The sequence below is a fragment of the Heterocephalus glaber genome, unplaced genomic scaffold, assembly GCF_053883595.1.
Source record: "Heterocephalus glaber isolate CG9 unplaced genomic scaffold, H.glaber_assembly_v1.0 deba00001497, whole genome shotgun sequence".
Classification (NCBI taxonomy): domain Eukaryota; kingdom Metazoa; phylum Chordata; class Mammalia; order Rodentia; family Bathyergidae; genus Heterocephalus; species Heterocephalus glaber.
The window spans coordinates 19,522,070-19,541,203 of record NW_028258320.1 but is presented as its reverse complement, the minus strand read 5'-3'; the positions used below and the strand labels follow the sequence as shown (position 1 = coordinate 19,541,203).

Below are 19,134 nucleotides of genomic sequence, written 5' to 3'. Positions count from 1 at the left end.
GTTTGGTACAACTTTAGAACATTGTCTCATTTACCACATTTGGTGGAGAGTATCAAATTTTTGATAGTGTTCCAGTTACTTGCTGTAATTTTAGTTTGGTTGAATAAGTTTTGGGCCTTTTCTCAACAGCAAGGTACTATACTAAGTTCTGGAGATAAAATGACCAATCATCACATGTCTGTGGAGGATAAATGTTCATTAGCACACACACTGCTGAAGGACAACAAAGTACTTGATTATTTGAACAAACACCCAACACCCAGAAGGTTGGTTCCTGTGGTGCTGGGGATTCAACCTGTATGCTAGTCAAGTGCTCTACCATTGCACTATACTCATCCACAGCCTAAAACCTAACTTTTTAAGCATTAGGGACTTAAAAAATAGGGGATTTCTTCCCAGGGGAAACTAGGGGGAAACAAAAAGCAAAAAACACGCTTATGTTTGCAAATGTGACAAGACAAAAGACAAATTGCTGCTGAGTTAGGCTACATAAAGTCTGCCTGTGCCCTGTAAGACTTCTGTATTGGGAATTTTCCTTTAATATCTTCGACAAATTCATCAAGCATAGACAGTTCTTCCTCCAGAAAACAAAGAGTAAGCCTGGAGCAGTCTCTTTTATGTTAAATTTCTGGTTTTACTCTTAAGAGTCTTCAAAGGTAACAGCTTTAGAATTGGACCTGCACAATCTCCGCTCCATCTTGGGCTAAGTTATTTAATCCGTAAGGAGGGAACCACTGTATATCTTACGTAATTGTGAGAATTTTAAAATCAGTAGAAAAGGGGCGGGGATTTAGTTCAGTGGTTTCGCCACCTGCTGCACAAGTGTAAGGACCCGAGTTCGATCCCCAGTACCAAAAAAAAAAAAAAGGACCTGTTTCCTAAAATCAGTAGAAAAGAGGAAATGGGAAGCATAAATTAAGTAAATATTTATCTTCATGGTTGGTTGCCAGGCAGAGGCAAAAACATAGAAAAGGTATTAATGATGCCAGTATCTACAGACTATTTAAAATACGTGGTAAGAATACTGGCAAAATATTTTAGGTTTATATTAAAAAGTTAAAATATTTAATGAAAGGCTTTGAAAGCATATGTGCTTTAGAGAAGTTATATTTAATGAACCTGAATTAGATATCTACTATAGGCTGAGGTGAATACTTCATCAAATCCCTAAAAAGATGCTGTTAAGTAACCTTTGTTGAATATGGTTCACCACATTTTTTCCTACTTACAAGCTGCTAAGGGTTGAGGATTTAGCTCAGTGGTGCCGCCGCCTGCCTTGCAATAACAAGGTCCTGAGTTTGATCCCTGGTACCAAAAAAAAAAAAAAAACGAATTGCTAAATGCTAGGCATAAGGATCACTGCAGGTTCGAGGCCAGCCTGCGTCACATAGTTCAAAGCCAACCTTAACTACACAACGAGACACTATCTTAACATTTTTAAAATTTCATTCACAAAGTAATACCTTTATAGTGTATTTACAAAGCCAGTTAGTGGCAAAACTAAGATTTGCACATGGGACTAATTTAGCTTTGTTTTTTTTTTTAAACCTCTAGTAGAGCCTTCAGTAGTGATACTCACAAAAGGCGGAGCTGGAACATGTAGTTGATTCCACAGGGTCCAGTCACAGGGAGTTAAGTCTGAAAAAACTGAAAGTACTATTTCTCTTATTATTGTATTTCAGGTAATCAATATCTGTTTTTACCACCAAATCGTTACATTTTCCATGGCGCTGAGGTGTATTCAGACTCTGAAGATGACGTATTGTCCTCTAGTTCTTGTGGCAGTAACAGTGATAGTGGCACATGCCAGAGTCCAAGTTTGGAAGAGCCCTTGGAGGATGAAAGTGAAATTGAAGAGTTCTACAATGGCTTGGAGGAGGATCCTGATGCTCCAGAGATCACTGGAGGAACTGGATTTGGGGCCGATGGAGGTGATCAAGAGGCAGTTAATGAAGCTATATCCACAAAACAGGAAGTAACAGATAGGAACTATCCATCAAACAAATCATAATGGAATGTCCAGGTACAGGAATTGTTCCACCAGCATTAGGAACTTTAGCATGTCAAAATGAATGTTTACTTGTGAACTCAATAGAGCAAGGATACCAGAAAGGTATAATATTTATAGACTGGTAAAATACTTTTTTTCATGGATAGTTTTTTAACTTCCATTATTTCTGTACTTGTGTACTCAACACTAACTTTTTTTAAAAGAAAGGTACTAAGTATCTTTAATCAGCTGTTGGTCAAGATTTTAATTTTCTTTAAAGAGTCATTGTATTATCCATATGTATATGTGATTTTGGTTTTGCCTAGTTAGTTTCAACATTTTCAAGTTTTTAAAAAGCCATTGGAATGTTAAATTAATGTAAAGGGAACAGCTTATCTAGACCAAAGAATGGTATTTTCACTTTTCTTTGTTTGAATGGTTTGAAGTCCTCAAAATCTCTGTTCTGCTGAACTTTTGATTCTTCTAGCACAATTACCTATTTTTAAACACTGGCATTTTCCAAAAAACTTGTGGCAGCTAACTTTTTAAAAATCACAAATGACATGCAATTTGAATAGAAGGAAGTCAACCATATATGGGAGAGCACTCAATTGTCTTTACTTTTTTAAAGTAAGACTTGGTGCTAAGAGTTTCAAGGAGTATTGTATTTATTCAAATGAAGATGGCTTTTGTACTTCTGCAGACACGCAGCAGTTAGTCTGTATCACCTCATAAAACTAAACTGAAAAATAAACGCTTTGGAAATGTTTCAGTTGCTTTAGAAACAATAGTGCCTGCCTGTATCCCCTTAGTTTTTAAATATTTGCCATTGTTAACCTATCACTGTGGTAGAGCTTGCATTGATCCTTTCCCAGAAGTATTAAAACTGCCAAGATGTGAATATGCAAATTCTTTCTGAATCTGTGATAATGGTACTATTAGTGAGGAGAGTGTAATATTTTGGACTGCTGTTTTTCCATTAGAGGAGAGCAACAGGCCCCTGATTACAGTTCCAAAGTAAAAAGATGTTAATTATTACTCAGCCAGAAAGTACATGTCTCCTATTGGGAGGATTTGGTGTAATGAATACCAAACTGTTAGTCTAGTATTATGGAGATGAACATGATGTAACCTGTAATAGCATAGTTAATGAAACTAGTTCTTATAATGTACTTTTTATTTAAAAGCTTAGCCTGCCTTAAAACTAGAGATCAACTTTCTCAACTGCAGAAGCTTCTTAGTATTTCAAAAAAGTTCATACTTTATAAAACTGCACAGTAAACATTTATTTTCCAGGCTTTTTTTGAACATTACTCCCAAATTATGAAGTATTCCTAAGTTGGTTTAGTATTTATTTCAATAAGAAGGGTTTGAAGTATAGCTGTTCTTTATCCATAAAATATCCAGCTAGACCATTACTGCCAGCAAAGAAAATTGTTTTGAATGGCCATTTCTCTACCTAAAAGATGTCTCGATTTGAATTTATTTGGCTACACTAAAGAATGCACCATATTTAGTTTTCCATTTGCATGTGTTTGTGCTATAGATGATATTTTAAATTGAAAAATTTGTTTTAAATTATTTTTACAGTGAAGACTGTTTTCAGCTCTTTTTATATTGTACATAGTCTTTTATGTAATCTACTGGCATATGTTTTGTAGACTGTTTAATGACTGGATATCTTCCTCCAACTTTTGAAATACAAAACCAGTGTTTTATACTTGTACACTGTTTTAAAAAAGTCTATTAAAATTGTCATTTGACTTTTTTCTGTTAACTTATATTGTTTAAGTTATAAAACTTAAATCTTGTAGAATATATGCAATTTTGAGGGTTGTATGAGATGCCACCTTCTTATACTACATTTCTTCACTCTATTTATAACAGTCTTAACTGGCTAGTGCTTGCAAACTGTCAGTGCTGGGCACATCACCAAATGTTTCAAAAGTTAATTCTCAGGCTGAAGATTTTAGGTAAAGGGTGGGGTGGGGGGAGGCAGGGCATGCATAAGGACTTGAGAAGCCAAGTTAAGCTGGGTCTGATGGTGCATGGCTGTCTGTAATCCTGGTTCCTTGGGAGGGTCATGAATTAAGCCCCACCTATCTTTAAAAAAAGACCCAGTTTAACTGAAAATCTGAGTTGGACTACAAATGTGTTAATTCTGCCTTCCTCCATTAGCAACTTTTAACAAAGTTTCCTCCTCTCAGCCAACTCTTTAGGTGGATTTAAACACTGGCCTGGTTCTGTTAGCCCTAGAGAAATTACCTATAAAATCCTACACAACACTGTGGTACCTCGGTTCACAAACTTAATTTGTTTTATGAATTTGGGGAAGGCGGTTGGTTGTGTTTGTCACCAGAGCTGGGGTTGGTGAATAGAACAGAAGCAGAATTTTTTCACTTTTTTTTTTGTTTGAGAATTGAATTGTTCACAAACAGAAATGTTTGTGAACTGAGGTATTACTGTACTCAGATGTGTCACAAGAACAGTGACATTCCATATATACACAAATTGGGAGACGGAAGTACAACAGGCATTACTTAGTATGGAACAATGTACCTGGCCAAACCTACCTTAAAGCCTTTTACCCATACTGTTTTCCAATCCCTTCAGTTAGGGTAACTTTTACTTCTGGCTGATGGTAATATGCTAATTTAATGCCCCATGATGCTTTAATTAGGATTTTTTTCTTGGTACATAAAATAATGGTGTACCTTCAGTCAGTGTTATTTTGTATTATTACCAACTAAGTTTTATTTTGTAAAGGTTTTTAAAGTTATTTTTCTCAAGATAGCCCAGTAATTGAACTCATGATCCTTTTGCGTCAGTCTTCCAAGTGCTGGCATTACAAGCATGCTCCAACATGGCTGGCTTGTTAAATTTTGTTTGAAAGTCTCACCTAAACCTATAACCTAGAAGCAAGGTGGGTTGGGGGGGCTCTACATCTAATGGATGGATCTTTACCTAAATAATCCACTCTGACCCTTAAGCTGAGATATTAGTAGAGACACTGTGGAAAACTGGCCCAATGACCTCTCCCTCTTGCAGTGGCTGTCAGATGGGAGCTGTATTAAAAATTGTTTGCAGAAGTATATATAGCTAGAACCATAGAGATTTAGATTTTAAAAGTACCCCCAGGTGTTCCAAAAACAGCCAGATTTGAGAAATGCAGTTCTCTGGAAAGAGAGTTCTCTCGTGATTTTAAACATTGTCTTTTCAAGGCTGTTTTTTAAAAAAAGGTAAACTTACATAAACAGCCTCTAGACTCAGTTATCTTCAGAAATACTGGGAAGAATGGGAGGGAAATGGAAAAGAGCCTTGGAGTGATGAGAACAGGAAGTATCTGCCCTTGCCTTCAGTTTACACATCCTTTTGTGAAAGGACTGCCCCAAGCATAATTTGTTAGTGAACCACCCAAACACTGTTTGTCCCTTACAAACTTAGATGTCAAACATTTTCTCTAGTGTAGTTAATTATACAACTTAGCAAACTCATTATCTATTTGCTTGCTACTGTGATTTACAAAGCACAAGAGGTCTCGAGAGGGATTGAACACAAAGGCCTCCACACTGAGCTTTTTTTTTTTTTTAACTTTTTATTATATTGAGACAAGTGTTTTTTTGTTTTTGGTTTTTTGAGGCAGTCTCACTGTGTAGTTCAGGCTAGCCCTGAACTCACTGTGTAGCCCAGGCTGTGGTGATCCTCCTGCCTCAGCCTCTGGAGTGCTAGGATTACAGGCATGTGCCACCACACCCGGCTGAGACAGTCCCCCCCCCCCCCCTTTAGTACTGGGGATGGAACTCAGGACCTTGAGCTTTCAAGGCAGGGAATGCTGCTACTGAGCTAAAATGCCTAGGCCAACCTTGAACTTGGAATTCTTATGCCCCTGCCCTCCAGAGTGCTGGGATTACAGGTGTGTATTACCATGCCCAGCTAGAGATTTTTTTCCATTTGAAAAACCTCTAAGTAATACTTTTTATACCATGAATCTTGCTGTTACTACTGCTGTATTACAGTCTGCAATAACTGAGGAGGAAGAGTATCACTTACCCAAATTAAGCTTTGCATATGGCTATGCTTCCAAGTAAGATGTCTTCAAAATACCCAGTCATGGAACTCTTTTTATTAGTCCAGAGTGGCTGCTGCTTCACAGGTGAGATTTATAGCATACAAAGGTCACTAATGAAAAAAGCACCCAACACATAATATATCTTTTTTATTTGAATAATGACCACCCCCAAGGAATAGATAGGTGCACAGGGAAATGGTATAGTGCTACCTTATGTGAGAATATTGTTTTAGTGCTTTATCTGTAAAAGATACCTACAGCTCACCAGTAATAGTAGTATTTAAGTTAAACTACAGAAAAGTACAGATTCCACAATCCCTTACTCAAGCTGGGCTACGAGGATATTTTTGAAGCACATATGTAGCACCCCGTAGGGTCACAATCCAATTTAGTGAATACTACAAATATCTCAATTACTCAGATTAGGTTTTGGTGCAAAATGAGATACGGAAGAAATTTTCAGTTTTTCTTGGAATTTAGGTGAGACGGGACCTCAAATTTATGTGGGAATGGGAACTCACAATCCACTTTTCCCGAGAGCTTCCTTTTTGAAGAATTTTGAATGTTATATGAGGACCACTGAAAGTTTAAATATTAAACCAATAAACCTTTATTATTTAAACAGTTTTCACGGCATATCTTTATAAATTTAAAAAATAAATATTTCCATTATAGCAGAAAGTCACATGTATTGCATCAACTCACTTTTACATTTAATGACATGAGAACTAAGCATCAGCACCATAAAACTGTTAAAATTTGTTTCTGAAAAAGTAATAGTTCTAAAGCACTAAAATTGACTAAATATTAACCTGCAGCATCGCTAGTTCTGGATGCTATCATTCAGTGATTGGTTCTCATAGTAGCCAATGTTTCTGTTTCTGGCAACTGTAGAGACAAAGTTTTTCCACTAGTGAGTATCAATAAGCTCTGATAACCTATCAGCATCTCAGCAGTTCACAAAAGAGGAAGGAACTACAAGTTATTTAGTGTATTCCTATTTGCAATTGAGGTTTGCACAGACATCATTTATTCTAGCAAAAAAGAGGGCAAGATTGGTTCTACCATGCTTTTTTTCCCCTTTTTATAGAAGCTTAGAATAAGATTAAACCATTATTTGTAACCTTTAAAAGTCAGCTCAGTTCAATTACAACCATGGAAACTGTACTGGTATCAGAACATAACTATTTTATTACAAAACTTAACATTATTTACAAAATGGAAAAATAATCAAATGACTATTCCAGATCGAAGTTAAAGGTTTTTCACCCAGTGATTGAAAAATAACACTACCATGCACTCACACATCAGATCATTTCTGAGATATTCAAATTCTCAAAGCATGTTAGTAAAACTTTAATGTAGTCGCAACAATATACTTATGAAGATGGGAAAAAAATTCATGGTTCTGTACAATAGTTTGTTCATTTTAATATTTTTTTTGGCTTTCATGAATACTCAGCATCAAACATTTTGCAAGTAAGAATTATAATAGTACCTCTGACACTTTGCTAAATTCATCACCACAAGAAAAACACAGATAATTTTAATGCTTTTGCACTGAACCAAATAGTTGTAATTCCAAAGTTATATTAAACTGAAGCCTTCATTTTGATCAATAGCTTGGATCAGTTTAGAGCACAGAGTTTCTTTTTCTGTATATTTTGGAAGATCAAGAAGATTAAAACAGGTATGAGAAACTGGGAGATACTCCTCACCACCTCCTGTTGGCTGGATGACTAGTTTCAGACTCTTCATACCAAGAATAGGAATGCGATCACTACCTGTCAAAAATACTGCCAAGAAAATATATTTAAGCAACAAATTGAGTAGCTAATAGTACATATTTAGTAGTTATCATAGACAGCTCTACACTAACATCTGCCTCAGCCTCCCAAGTGCTGGAATTACAGGCATGTGCCACCATGCCCGGCTTTCATTTGTATTTCCAAGAACCAATGCTAATTTGGAGACAAAGTGTTAGCCTTTGAAATATGAACACATGTAATTAATTAAGAATACAATTAGCTCTTTTAAAAATGGAATAAGACATTGAAATAATACTACAAAAAGCAAAATCTAATCCATCAAAGTGAGTAAATATTCTATGAGAAAAAATTTAAATAAATTTCTGTCTCATAAAATAGATGAAAATAGTTGGAAATACTTACACAGAAATTGTTTTTTCTTTTCCAATGGTAGTTCATGAAATACTTCCCAAAAAATTTTTATCGTAGGATGCTCTGCCCAGTACTCTCCTTTGTATTCTGTATTCTAAAAAACAATATAACCTTTTATTAATATTAAAGGATATTTTAACTTTGTCTTAACAAACTGGCTTGACATTGACATCCTTAGTCTATTATAAACTTACAATTTTCCAGCAGTTTGAAACCTATACAAATACAGCTGGTGCTCCACTTTTTTCTGGGCGTTTTGTAAAGTGAAGCTATTAGTTTCCAAGAGAAAGGGAAGAACAATACATATATATGAATCATCAGAAATGTCTCATCATTTTAAAGAATGTGATAGAATACAACTATCTTCATAAATATCTGAGTAAAGACAGTTAACGTAATGCTAAAGGATTTTTAGGAATTTAACATAGTTTTATTTGTAATTATAAAATCTTTTCCTACAGTCACAAACAGTTAAACTTTTTACATTCCAGCTCCTCTTTACAAAAATCATACTAAGAGGACACTAATAATTTTCTGTGGTCATCCGTTTTCAAGATGGCCCCCAGGTATTCTTCTCCGGTACAGTCAGTCCTCTCCCATGCTGAGTGGCCCTAATCTGTGCTATCACTAGAATACCATAGATTTGAGGAATGTAGTCTAAATCATAAAACAAACTAAGAAACACCTCTGTAGCTTTAGCCCCCCATTTAGATTGCTCACTGTGGAATGAGTTAGTTGCCACTTTACGAGGACACTCAAACAGCCCTGTGGAGAGATGTCTGCCAGTGCTAGGCTGAGGCCTCTTGCTAACAGCCATGTAAGTGAAACACCTTGGAAATGAACATCCTTAAGCCTTAGGTAACAGCAGCACCAGCCAGTATCTTGAGAGCAACGTCACCACAGACCCTTGAGTCAAAGTATTTAGTTAAGCTACTCCTGAATTCCTGACCCACAGAAATTGTGTGAGACAATAATGTTCACTGTTATTTTTTTGGCGGGGGGGTGGGGGTGGGGGGTGGGGGGGTGTTGGTACTTGGGATCAAACTCAGGACTTTCCACTTGCGAGGCAGGTGGCAGAACCACTAAGCTAAATCCCCAGCCCAGTTCATTGTTATTTTTAACCCACTATGTTGTGGAATAAGTCACAGGAATAGTACATATATATATATATTTTTGGGGGGGGGTACCAGGAATCGAACTCATGACCTTGTGCTAGTGAGGCAGGCACAGTTCCACTGAGCTAAAATCTCCAGCTCTAGTGCTAATATACTTTTCAAAACATTTCAAAACATTAGTACAATACTAAGAGAGGGAATAGGGTGTAGTTCACATTGCATTCTTTAAAATCCAGCTACACTTGGCCTTAACCTAAAAAAATGTTTTTTGAGACATGATCTTGCTCTGCAGTTCGGGCTGCCCTTGAACTCACTATGTAGCCCAGGCTGGCCTTGAACTTTCGGTGATCTTCCTGCCTCAGCCTCTTGAGTGCTGAGATTACAGGCATGCACCACCATACCTGGCTCTGGCCTTAACCTTCAGTTCTTAAAGATCCTTCTCACATCAGGACCACTCCTTGAATTCTTACACTCCCTTCGTATTCATTACAATTCAATTAAGTAATGTCTAGCTCTCTTCACAGGCAATGACTATGTTTCAATCTTACTAAACTACTGTCTCCTTAATCTTGTGCATAGGGGGCTCAGCAGAGGACCAATACATACTTGTTAATTGGCTCTTGAATTCTGGCCTTTCCTTATTCATACCCGTCCTTATTCATAGCTATGATTATCTCAATCACTCAACTCTCAATAATTCAAATCTGTAAAGTTTTTGCTGTACTTGCACTGAAGTTGGGAGAAAATGGTCTGATTTCCAGCCATACATATTGACTTGTTTGAATTTAAAGTCTATGTGCATGTTAGTGGGGAATGAAAGGTACATGACCAAAGATTTTTCTTTTTCTTTTACATCTCTAAATAGATTGAGGGAAATGTGTAATAGTTTATTAGGTAAGAATATTTAAAACCACAATCATAATCACTGAAATTATACTCAATCAGATATTCAATAAAGAAATTAAAGAATACTAAAGTATACTGAAGTACAGAGTACACTGGAAATACACCCTCCAGAACGTCCCGACCAGAGCACTGGCCATCGGGTGACTGTCTAGGCAAAGTGTTAGTACTTAGCAAGTGCTGTTAGGTGCTGGGAATAAAACAGTGAGCAAAGCCTCAAACCCTGCCTTGGGATGTTTACAGTGTGGTGGTGGCAGGGCAGGGGGGAAGCAAAGGTAAAGGCAAATAAGTAAAATTTATGTCATGTCAAATTCAAACTAAACAGGGAAGGGAGAGAAAGACAGTCTGTGTGTGTGTCTACTGGGGAGCAGGGTTTGCAAGTTTTGTTATCCAGGGTAAGTCTTCGAAAGGTATACAAGGTATAAACACATAAAGAAGACAGAATCTAGAACCTTCTGGGATTATCAAGGTGAAGAGAATCCAGGCACAGGGAAAGGAACACAGCAGCCTCTAGAAGGGAGTGCGCTACCAGGGAGGCTCCAGGCTCAGCAGGCTGCCACAGAGAGGAACAATGACAGACCACGCACCAGGGACAAGCTGTGTCCAACTTCAAGGGTGATGAAAAAGCATAGCATTCTCATTTTATGGTGATTAGAGGCAGAGTCCATTTCCAGTGAGGGAAGCCTTTAAGTCTGTGTCTCCAAGTTTTATCTCTTGACCAGGTCAACACAGCTTTGTGTGTGCCATCCTGTTTTACCTGTTCTCCCAGATTCTAAAGCCTCTCTCTGCATTGTCTTTTGTTGGATAAGAGAAGGGATGTAAAAAGCTTAATTATTTTCCTTCTGTCTTTGACAATACTGGGAATTGAATCCAAGGCTTTCACACTGAGCTACACCCCTCCCCCCAGCCTTTAAAAATTTTTTATATTTTGAGACAAGGTCTCACTAAGTTGCCCAGGCTGAACTTGTGCTCCTTCTGCCTCAGCCTTCCCAAGTGCTGGGATTACTTACTGAGTTGCTCCCTTCTTGTTTATTGTTTTTCTTTTTTCCTGTACTGGGGACTGAAATCAGGACTTTCACAGTGAGCTAAATCTCAGGCCCTTTTATAATTTTTGACTTAGAGATAGGGCTTTGGAAAGTCACTAAATTTCCAGGCTGGGCTTGAATCTGTGATCACCCACCCTCAGTTTCCCAGTGTACTGGGATTACACCAATTATTCCTTAAAGTGACTCTGGAGTAATTCTACCTCTTTTAGTCTATTCATACTATCCTTGCCATTAAAAAACTTACACAGTATACCAATTCCTTAGCCTTTCAGAGATTATAGGGTGCAAAATGGGTTGTCTCCTGTAACTATGTGCATCTAAAGCAGTGGTGGCCAACCTGTAGCAGGCATGCTGCGGCTGGCTGTTTGTATCATTGAAAGCTCTACAAAATTCACCATCACTGGCAGAGGCTTAGAATCATATTTCCTCTGACCTAAGTCACTTATCAACTTACCTGTTTTCCATCAAATTAAATTATATATATATAAAATATAGATATCTCATATATATATATGAGATATCTGTATTCCTATTCTGAATTTCTTTTTTTTGTTGTTATTTTTTGGGGGTTTTTTTTGGTACCAGGGATTGAACTTGGGATCTTGCACTTGTGAGGCAGGCAGCAGAACCACTGAGCTAAATCTCCCGGGCCCTATTCTGAATTTCTTTACTGTCATTTTAGTGAGATTTGAGAAGGGAACAGAAATAAATATGTATTGAGTTTAAAAAATCTCATATTTGTTGGAGACAGTGTCTCGCCATGTAGTCCAGGCTGGCCTTCAACTCACTTTATAGCCCAGGCTGGTCTCAAACTCACAGCAATCCTCCTGCCTCAGCTTCCTGAGTGCTGGGATTATAGGCATATGTCACCACATCCAACACACCTGGCTCCTAATTATTTTTTAAATTTAAATTTTATTCCTTAAATTAACACATAGTAAAATTGACTTTTTCAAAATATGTACAGTTCTGTGAGTTTTAAGCATATCTACAGACTCACGTAACTGCCAATGTCACTCAGACACTGAAGTTTTATCCACATTATGCCAGGTGTCTCATGCTAATCCTCTGCAGTCACACCCTCCCTCTACCCCTAACCCATTTGCATTGTTTTGCCATGTTAATAGAACTGTACAAAATGGGTCCCTGGAGACTGGTGGCTTCCTTCACTCAGCATAAAGTATACCCAGTTGTACAAATATCAACAGCGGATTCCCTTTTAATGATTCTCAGTAGTACACTACAGAAAGGATGTATTGATCCAGTTGTTTCCAGTTTCTGGCTTTTTTTTTTTTGGTGCGGTATCGGGGATTGAACCCAGGGAACAATGAGCTATTTCACCAGCCTTTTTATTTTGAAAAAGACTTGTTAAGCTGTCCAGGCTGACCTTCAGTCTGCAGTCCTTCTGCCCCACCTCCCAATTAGCTAGGATTATAGGCATATGCCATGACTGCCTTATAACTTAAACCTTTTCAAGTAAACACTTCTGTGGCATGAAGTGCATTCACCTTGTGTGTAACCATTACCAACATCCATATCTACAACTCTACCTGTAGTAAAACTGAAACCCTATAACCATGGAGATGTATTCCTTCACATACTTTTGTGTGAAGATAATAGGGGCAACAGTACCGTTAGGTCACACAGCAAATGTGTTCATAAGAAACTGTCAAACCACAGAAATTGTAGGATGCTAGCATATTTGGAAAATGGACAGGTTAACCTAATCTTGCTCTTTTTACTAAATGTTTAACTGAAGAAATACTTGTGAATTACTTGGATAGACAAGAAAAAGTTTAAAAATTCCCCATCTCCCAAATGAAGATTGATCTTGGCGTCAGTAATGAAGACCATGAGCATTATTTCTATGCTAAAAACTAAACTTAGACTAATTAGAGGAAAAGGGAATAAAAATCTTGAGCACTGTAAATGCTTTTCAGAATGGTTGTCCTAGACCTGAGGCAGAATAAAAACCCATTTGGTCTGGGCCAGTGCTTCCAGTTAGACTGTGTCACGGATGGTGTTTCTATCGACACCACCAATACTGGCAAGTACAAAAACACCATCCTTATTTCCTACACAGTTCAATTAGCAGGGCATTAGCAGGCATTAGCAGTTCAATTAGCAGGAATTAGCAGGGCAGTGTTTTCCCATAAAATGATACCAATAAATTATATAAAAATGGAAAACAATATATAAAAAAGGCAAGATTTCCACCTAAGACGTGTTCCTTTTCCTTTCCATTTGAACAATGTCAGATTTGTTTTCCCTACCTTTTCCAGTTCCTTCCAATCATAATTTGTATTTCCAATAACCATGGCTTGTAGTTCATTAGGCTGGAAGAGCAGAAGAACTTTTCCTCCACAGACCTTATGAAAACCCGCATGAAAAGCATCAAATAAGGAAGCCACTGATTTATTGAATATATAATCCACATATGCATCAACAAACTCCTGCCTAGAAATGAAAAGGGACACATGCACACATTATTTAAAAACCTCTTATGGAGAATATATAATACAGTCTAACTAAAACTGAGTGCTGCTACACTTTTTGATACTTATCTACAAAACAGAAAAGTGAGTAGGGCTGAAAGGGGACAAAGTCATGGAGAAACCTATTATTCTTTCTACATAAAAAAGAAAATTCAAGTATATCTCTGAAGCACTCACAGCTTTTCTTAGGCTACTCCTAATGAAAAAATGTCATCTCCTGGAGGGCAGAATGACACAATTGGCTACTAAAAGTTTTTAAATATTCACAACTTATTGAAACTAGTTATCACTTCACACTCACTGGCAAAGGAGTACTCTAACACCCAAATATGGAGTGATCAAATAATGAGAGCTAGAGCAGTTCTTTTTGCCTTGGATTCCAAGAAACCCAAACAAAATTTATTAAAAAAAAAAACCCCTACAGCCAGGTGTGGTGGCACACGCCTGTAGTCCCAGTATTCAGAAGGCTGAGGCAGGAGAATCACTTCAAGTTCAAGGCCAGCCTGGGCTACATAGTGAGTCCATGGCCAGCCCGAACTATGTAGTGAGACCCTATCTCAAAACAAAACAAAACAAAACCTACAAGTGGGAACACTAAACATTATTTTAGGATAATCACTAAAGATTACACGTGCAGTTTTTCACATGTATGTGCAGTACACATAAATAATAATGAATACATTTAATCATCTACAGACTACTTTCTGTTGTTATACCAAAATTCCAAATTCAATTTAAACAGAGGGGAATATATGGTCAAAGGAGGTGACTATAAAATATAAAATTGGTGAGCCTGTGAAAAAACCAATAGCATGTACTATAAGTTTCAGATGAGAAAAGGTCAATTTTGAAATACATAATTTTATTTTTATCCATTTTTTTTTTTCCTTTGTTACCAGGGATTGAACTCAGGACCTTGCGCTTTTGAGGCAGGCAGCAGCACCATGAGCTAATCCCTGGTCCTGAAATACATAATTTTATAATTCATCCAATTAGAAAGTTAAATTCATCTCTACTAGTTAAATTCCTCAAGCACAAAAGGCTACATCTTTTATGTGACAACTTATTTTTTGTCAAAAAATTTAAAAACATTTCCCAGCTAGATAATCTGTATGAAATATATTTTTAGGAATTAAGAATTAGTACAACAGAACCTTTAAAAGCAGAACAAAAATCTAATCATAATCCAGGCACAGTGGTACCCACCTGCAATCCTGGATACTCAGGAGGTTTAGGCAGGAGGATGGAAAATTCAAGGCCAACCTGGGCAATTTAGATCTTCCTGGTCTCAAAAAGTAAAAAGGGCTGGGGTACAGCACATTGGTAGAGCACTTGCCTAGCAAGTGTGAGGCCCTCCGTTCCATTCACAGCACACACACAATAAAGTAAAATGTCTAAAATTGTAGACAGCTTTTCAAAAACTACATTTAAAAAAAATTTTTTTTTTGAGACAGGGTTTCACTATATAGTTCAGGCTGGCTTCAACCCACTACGTAGCCGAGGCTGACCTTGAATTCATGGTGATCCTCCTCCTTCAGCCTCTTGAGTGCTAGAATTACAGGTGTGCTACCTCACCTGGCTTTTCACAAAAAAAAAAAAAAAAAAAAAAAAATTTGTTTTTTGGTTTTTTTGAGACAGGGTCTTGCTCTGTAGTTCAGGCTGTCCTTGAACTCACTATGCAGAGCCCAGGCTGGCCTGAAACTTGCAGTGATCCTCCTGCCTCAGCCTCCCGAGTGCTGGGACTACAGGTGTGCACCACCATACCTAGCTTTCACAATTTTTCTTTAAAGGTCAGATGGAAGGATCATTTTTCCCCCCACATCATTTTAACAATAGCTTCACTTTGATCAAAGTAAGGCATACACATAGTTTAAAACATCAATTGTAATAACAGTAATAATCCTAATAGCCAACATTTACTGAACACATCCATGTGCCGGGTCTTATTTTAAGTATCTTAAAATTATTGCCTTACCTATTCCTCAAAATAACCCCATGAAGTAGATACACTTTACCCTTCTAGTCTGCAGTAAACGAGACTGAGGCATAGAGATATCAACTAATTTACCTAAAACTTCTCAGTAGTAGAATCAGGATTACAATTATTTGGATCATGTCCCTGGCAACAATCACTAAGCTAACATTTTCTGAAGAACTAGAACAAAATAGGAGAGAACAAGACAGCTCTCTGTCCTGTATTTCTCTACCAGAAATTACTGCCATTTGAGGCCAATGATTCATCAATTCTTGCTATTCCTTCAGATGTTTACTTTCCAGCTTTTTATAACAGTTCTTTTTGTTATTCCATGATTTTCAGTTTTAAATATTTAATGAACTGAATACCCACTGGGAAAGGTGAGGATTTTACCTTTTAATTACTCCACTCTCATTTTTCTGCCCCTTATTAATATATGACAATTTTTGGTTCAATATTTACTGTTAACATTTTTGTAACTATAAATATCATACATAAGCTGTAATTATCTTTCTTCTCTTAAAAAGAATTATTTTTCCCATTTATTTGCCCTTTCCCCCCAACCACTCCAATAGAAACAGCAATTTCCTCTCTTTCACTCAAATACATTAGGGTAGCATCAGTTGCATTTTTCTCCTGGACCCCTCCACGTGCTCTTCACCTAACCCAAACTGTTAGCTCCTTCTGAATTTTATGGTTTCTTTAGAAGAAATCGTCTTTGCCTCTCTCCTACATTGTATCTTGTACTATACTTCTTTTTTGATTTTATTCTTTGTTTTGGTAGAACGCATGCACCTGAAAGAGAGGCATCATAAGTAAATTCTCTGACACTAAGCATGTGAAAATGTTTATATGTCCAACCACGTACTGATGGTGTGGACAGAGGAGTGTAAATTAAAAATGATTTTCTCCCACAATTTTGATCTAGCTTCTCATGTTGTTTTTTACAAGCCTGATGTTATTCTGATTCCTAATTCTTTGTATGCCTCTCCATTCTATTTTATAATGTAGCTTTGTGTGTGTGTTTTTTATAAATTACCACAATTTTCTAGTTTACAAAAATGTGCTCACTGTAGTATCCTCACTTCTCTTTGTTCTTTTATGAAATCTTCATTACTTTTTCAATGTTTTAAAGGGACTTCAAGAGCAAAGGTAGATTATTTCCTCACTAAAAATTCAAAGACTGAGTTTTATGTGAGTGAAAATTTAGGGTTGTGACATGTTTCTAAAAACAGAAGAAAATGCCTACTGAGTTTCATCGCTTCCACTGATACTGCTGGAATTCACTTACCGATTCTGTCTGTTAACAGCTGTGTCTGCACCATTTAGAACCAGCTCTTTCACTTCCGTTGCACCAAAGTTTTCAACTGTGATCTATTAATTTAAATTTTTTTAAAAAGTCAAAGTCAGACTCAAAACTTCAGAGTACCTTAATAATCTATTACATTTTTCCTTTCTCTTATTAAGTATAAAAACTAATAAATTTGAGACAAAATTCTGCTATTATAAGCTTATTCATGAAGTCTGCTTAAAGTAACAACTAAGAATTTTCATCCTCTAGTAGTTTAGTAACCTACCATGATGGACTGACTGTAAACTGTCAGTGTTTAATTAGGCACAGAAAACTAATGATTTATTAGGAATAAAACTTTAGAAAAAAAACGAAGGCATTAGAAAGGATGCTTTCCTTAGATGAATGATTAAATCCAACTAGCAGAATGCATTCAGCTTAAAGAACTATGCATTCTTTCAACACAACAACCACTACTCTCCTGTATTCCTCTGCCTTGCGTGCCTGATCACAGGCTTTTTAAATTATGCATTAATTTGGTTTATAAAGGTGGTCAGTTATTTTGATATTTTTTTACTCCTACTAGTCTTTAAAAAAAAATGTATTACCATTCCCACATCTATACCTTTTTTCTATTCTTTCTTTTTGGAATATTTTCCTCTTTTGTGAAAATCTGGGATCTACAGAAAGCTACTGGGGAAGTGGGATAGGTAAGAGATGAATACTTCTTACTCTAAAGGTTATTATCTAGTGAAGGAGGAGAAACATAGCATGTAAACAACTCATCATAATAAAATAATGCTGTATGGAACTGAGATGTGACCAAATTTTACAAGACAACACAAGAAAGAAAACTTAATTTCAATTAGAGAAAGTATGAAAGACCTTGAGGAAGAAATGCCATTTGTAAAGCACTTAGAAAGATGGGCATGATTCTGAAAGACTGGGAGTTGAGTAAGATTTCACACTGAGCACATGTCTTTAACAGAAGAGTAAAATATGAGAGTAAATATCAAGTCCTGAAAATGTATGGCAAGTGGCTCTAAAAAAAGAGGAAGGTAGGGTTGGGGATTTAGCTAGGTGGTTTGCCATCTGCTTTGCAAGAGAAAGGTTCCAAGTTTGATCCCTGGAACCAAAAAAATAAAAAGAGGAAGGTAACATAAACGAAAGAATACTGTATGATATGATACAATTTGGTATGAATGGAGGGAGACAACGAAAGTCAGACAGAAAGGCAGATTATAAAGGTCTCCGCTGTCCATTCTACAGTTTTTATTCTGCAAGCAACAAAAAACCATAAATAACTAAGAAAGAAATGACACGAAAAACAAATTCTTGAATATAAATGGTTATTAGTGATTAGTAAGTTAGAAATTAAACTGCTTGGAATTCAACATTTTAGTTGATAAAGACAGTCAATCAAGATTTAAAGACACTTTAATAAACATAAGTGAATCAACTAAAAAGAGGAACCAAAATTTCACAGAAAATAGGAAGAATTTCAACAAAGATTTTTCTTTTAAAAAAATCATGAAAATTATTTCATCTTAATGCCTATCAAATATTCTTATACACCATGTGCCAATAAGAACTGCTAAACTTTTGCGAAGGGGCAATTTTTTTTGGAGGTAAATTGTGTAACAGCAGAATATAGTATTTTCTGTTAATACTGAGAAAAAAAACATTGAGGAGACTGTTTAGGGAAGAGAAATAAAAAAAACCATTTAAAGGAAAAAAAAAGACCTGAAGGTTTTACCATTTGCCAAAGAGTCTAACTTATTCAAATTGTTCCCTCATGAAGCATCTTTTCATCACCTTCATTGATTTCCTCTTGTTTAATTGCCATGAGATCTATTTCTGCCAGACCCTCATTTGTCAATGGCTTAGTATGTGACTAGATCTGCCATTCAAAACCCCTTTCACTGTCTCAATATAATTTTGCATCTTTTACAAGATTTTCAATTTCATTTCTAAATAATGTTGGAATATATTTGCATTTGTATCATACTAAATTATCCAACAATAAGATAAGATAGGTAAGAATAAGCAGTAGTGTTAGGTAGAAAGAGA

At 36.5% G+C, this 19,134-nt stretch overlaps 2 protein-coding genes across 20 annotated transcripts in view; one reads left to right on the top strand and one right to left on the bottom strand.

Annotated features, from left to right (window-relative positions):
• Sirt1 (sirtuin 1) overlaps positions 1 to 3,767 on the top strand; it is a 28,630-nt gene extending 24,863 nt beyond the window's left edge. For all 9 annotated transcript variants that reach the window (XM_087185476.1, XM_087185473.1, XM_087185471.1 and 6 more), the window contains one exon: positions 1,683 to 3,767. In XM_087185476.1, the coding sequence (XP_087041602.1) occupies positions 1,683 to 2,011 (329 nt within the window). In that variant the 3' untranslated portion in view covers positions 2,012 to 3,767. The remainder of the gene's footprint in view (positions 1 to 1,682) is intronic.
• A 3,460-nt stretch (positions 3,768 to 7,227) lies between these two features.
• Positions 7,228 to 19,134, bottom strand: part of Herc4 (HECT and RLD domain containing E3 ubiquitin protein ligase 4) — a 119,811-nt gene continuing 107,904 nt past the window's right edge. For 10 of the 11 annotated variants that reach the window (XM_087185461.1, XM_087185463.1, XM_087185460.1 and 7 more), the window contains 4 exons: positions 17,065 to 17,147; positions 13,577 to 13,760; positions 8,231 to 8,333; positions 7,228 to 7,855 (listed from right to left, as the gene is read on the bottom strand). In XM_087185461.1, coding sequence (XP_087041587.1) covers positions 7,647 to 7,855; positions 8,231 to 8,333; positions 13,577 to 13,760; positions 17,065 to 17,147 — 579 coding nt within the window. In that variant the 3' untranslated portion in view covers positions 7,228 to 7,646. Of the gene's footprint in view, positions 7,856 to 8,230; positions 8,334 to 13,576; positions 13,761 to 14,732; positions 14,761 to 17,064; positions 17,148 to 19,134 lie in introns of those variants that run through there. The other variant, XM_087185468.1, reaches the window with a different exon arrangement.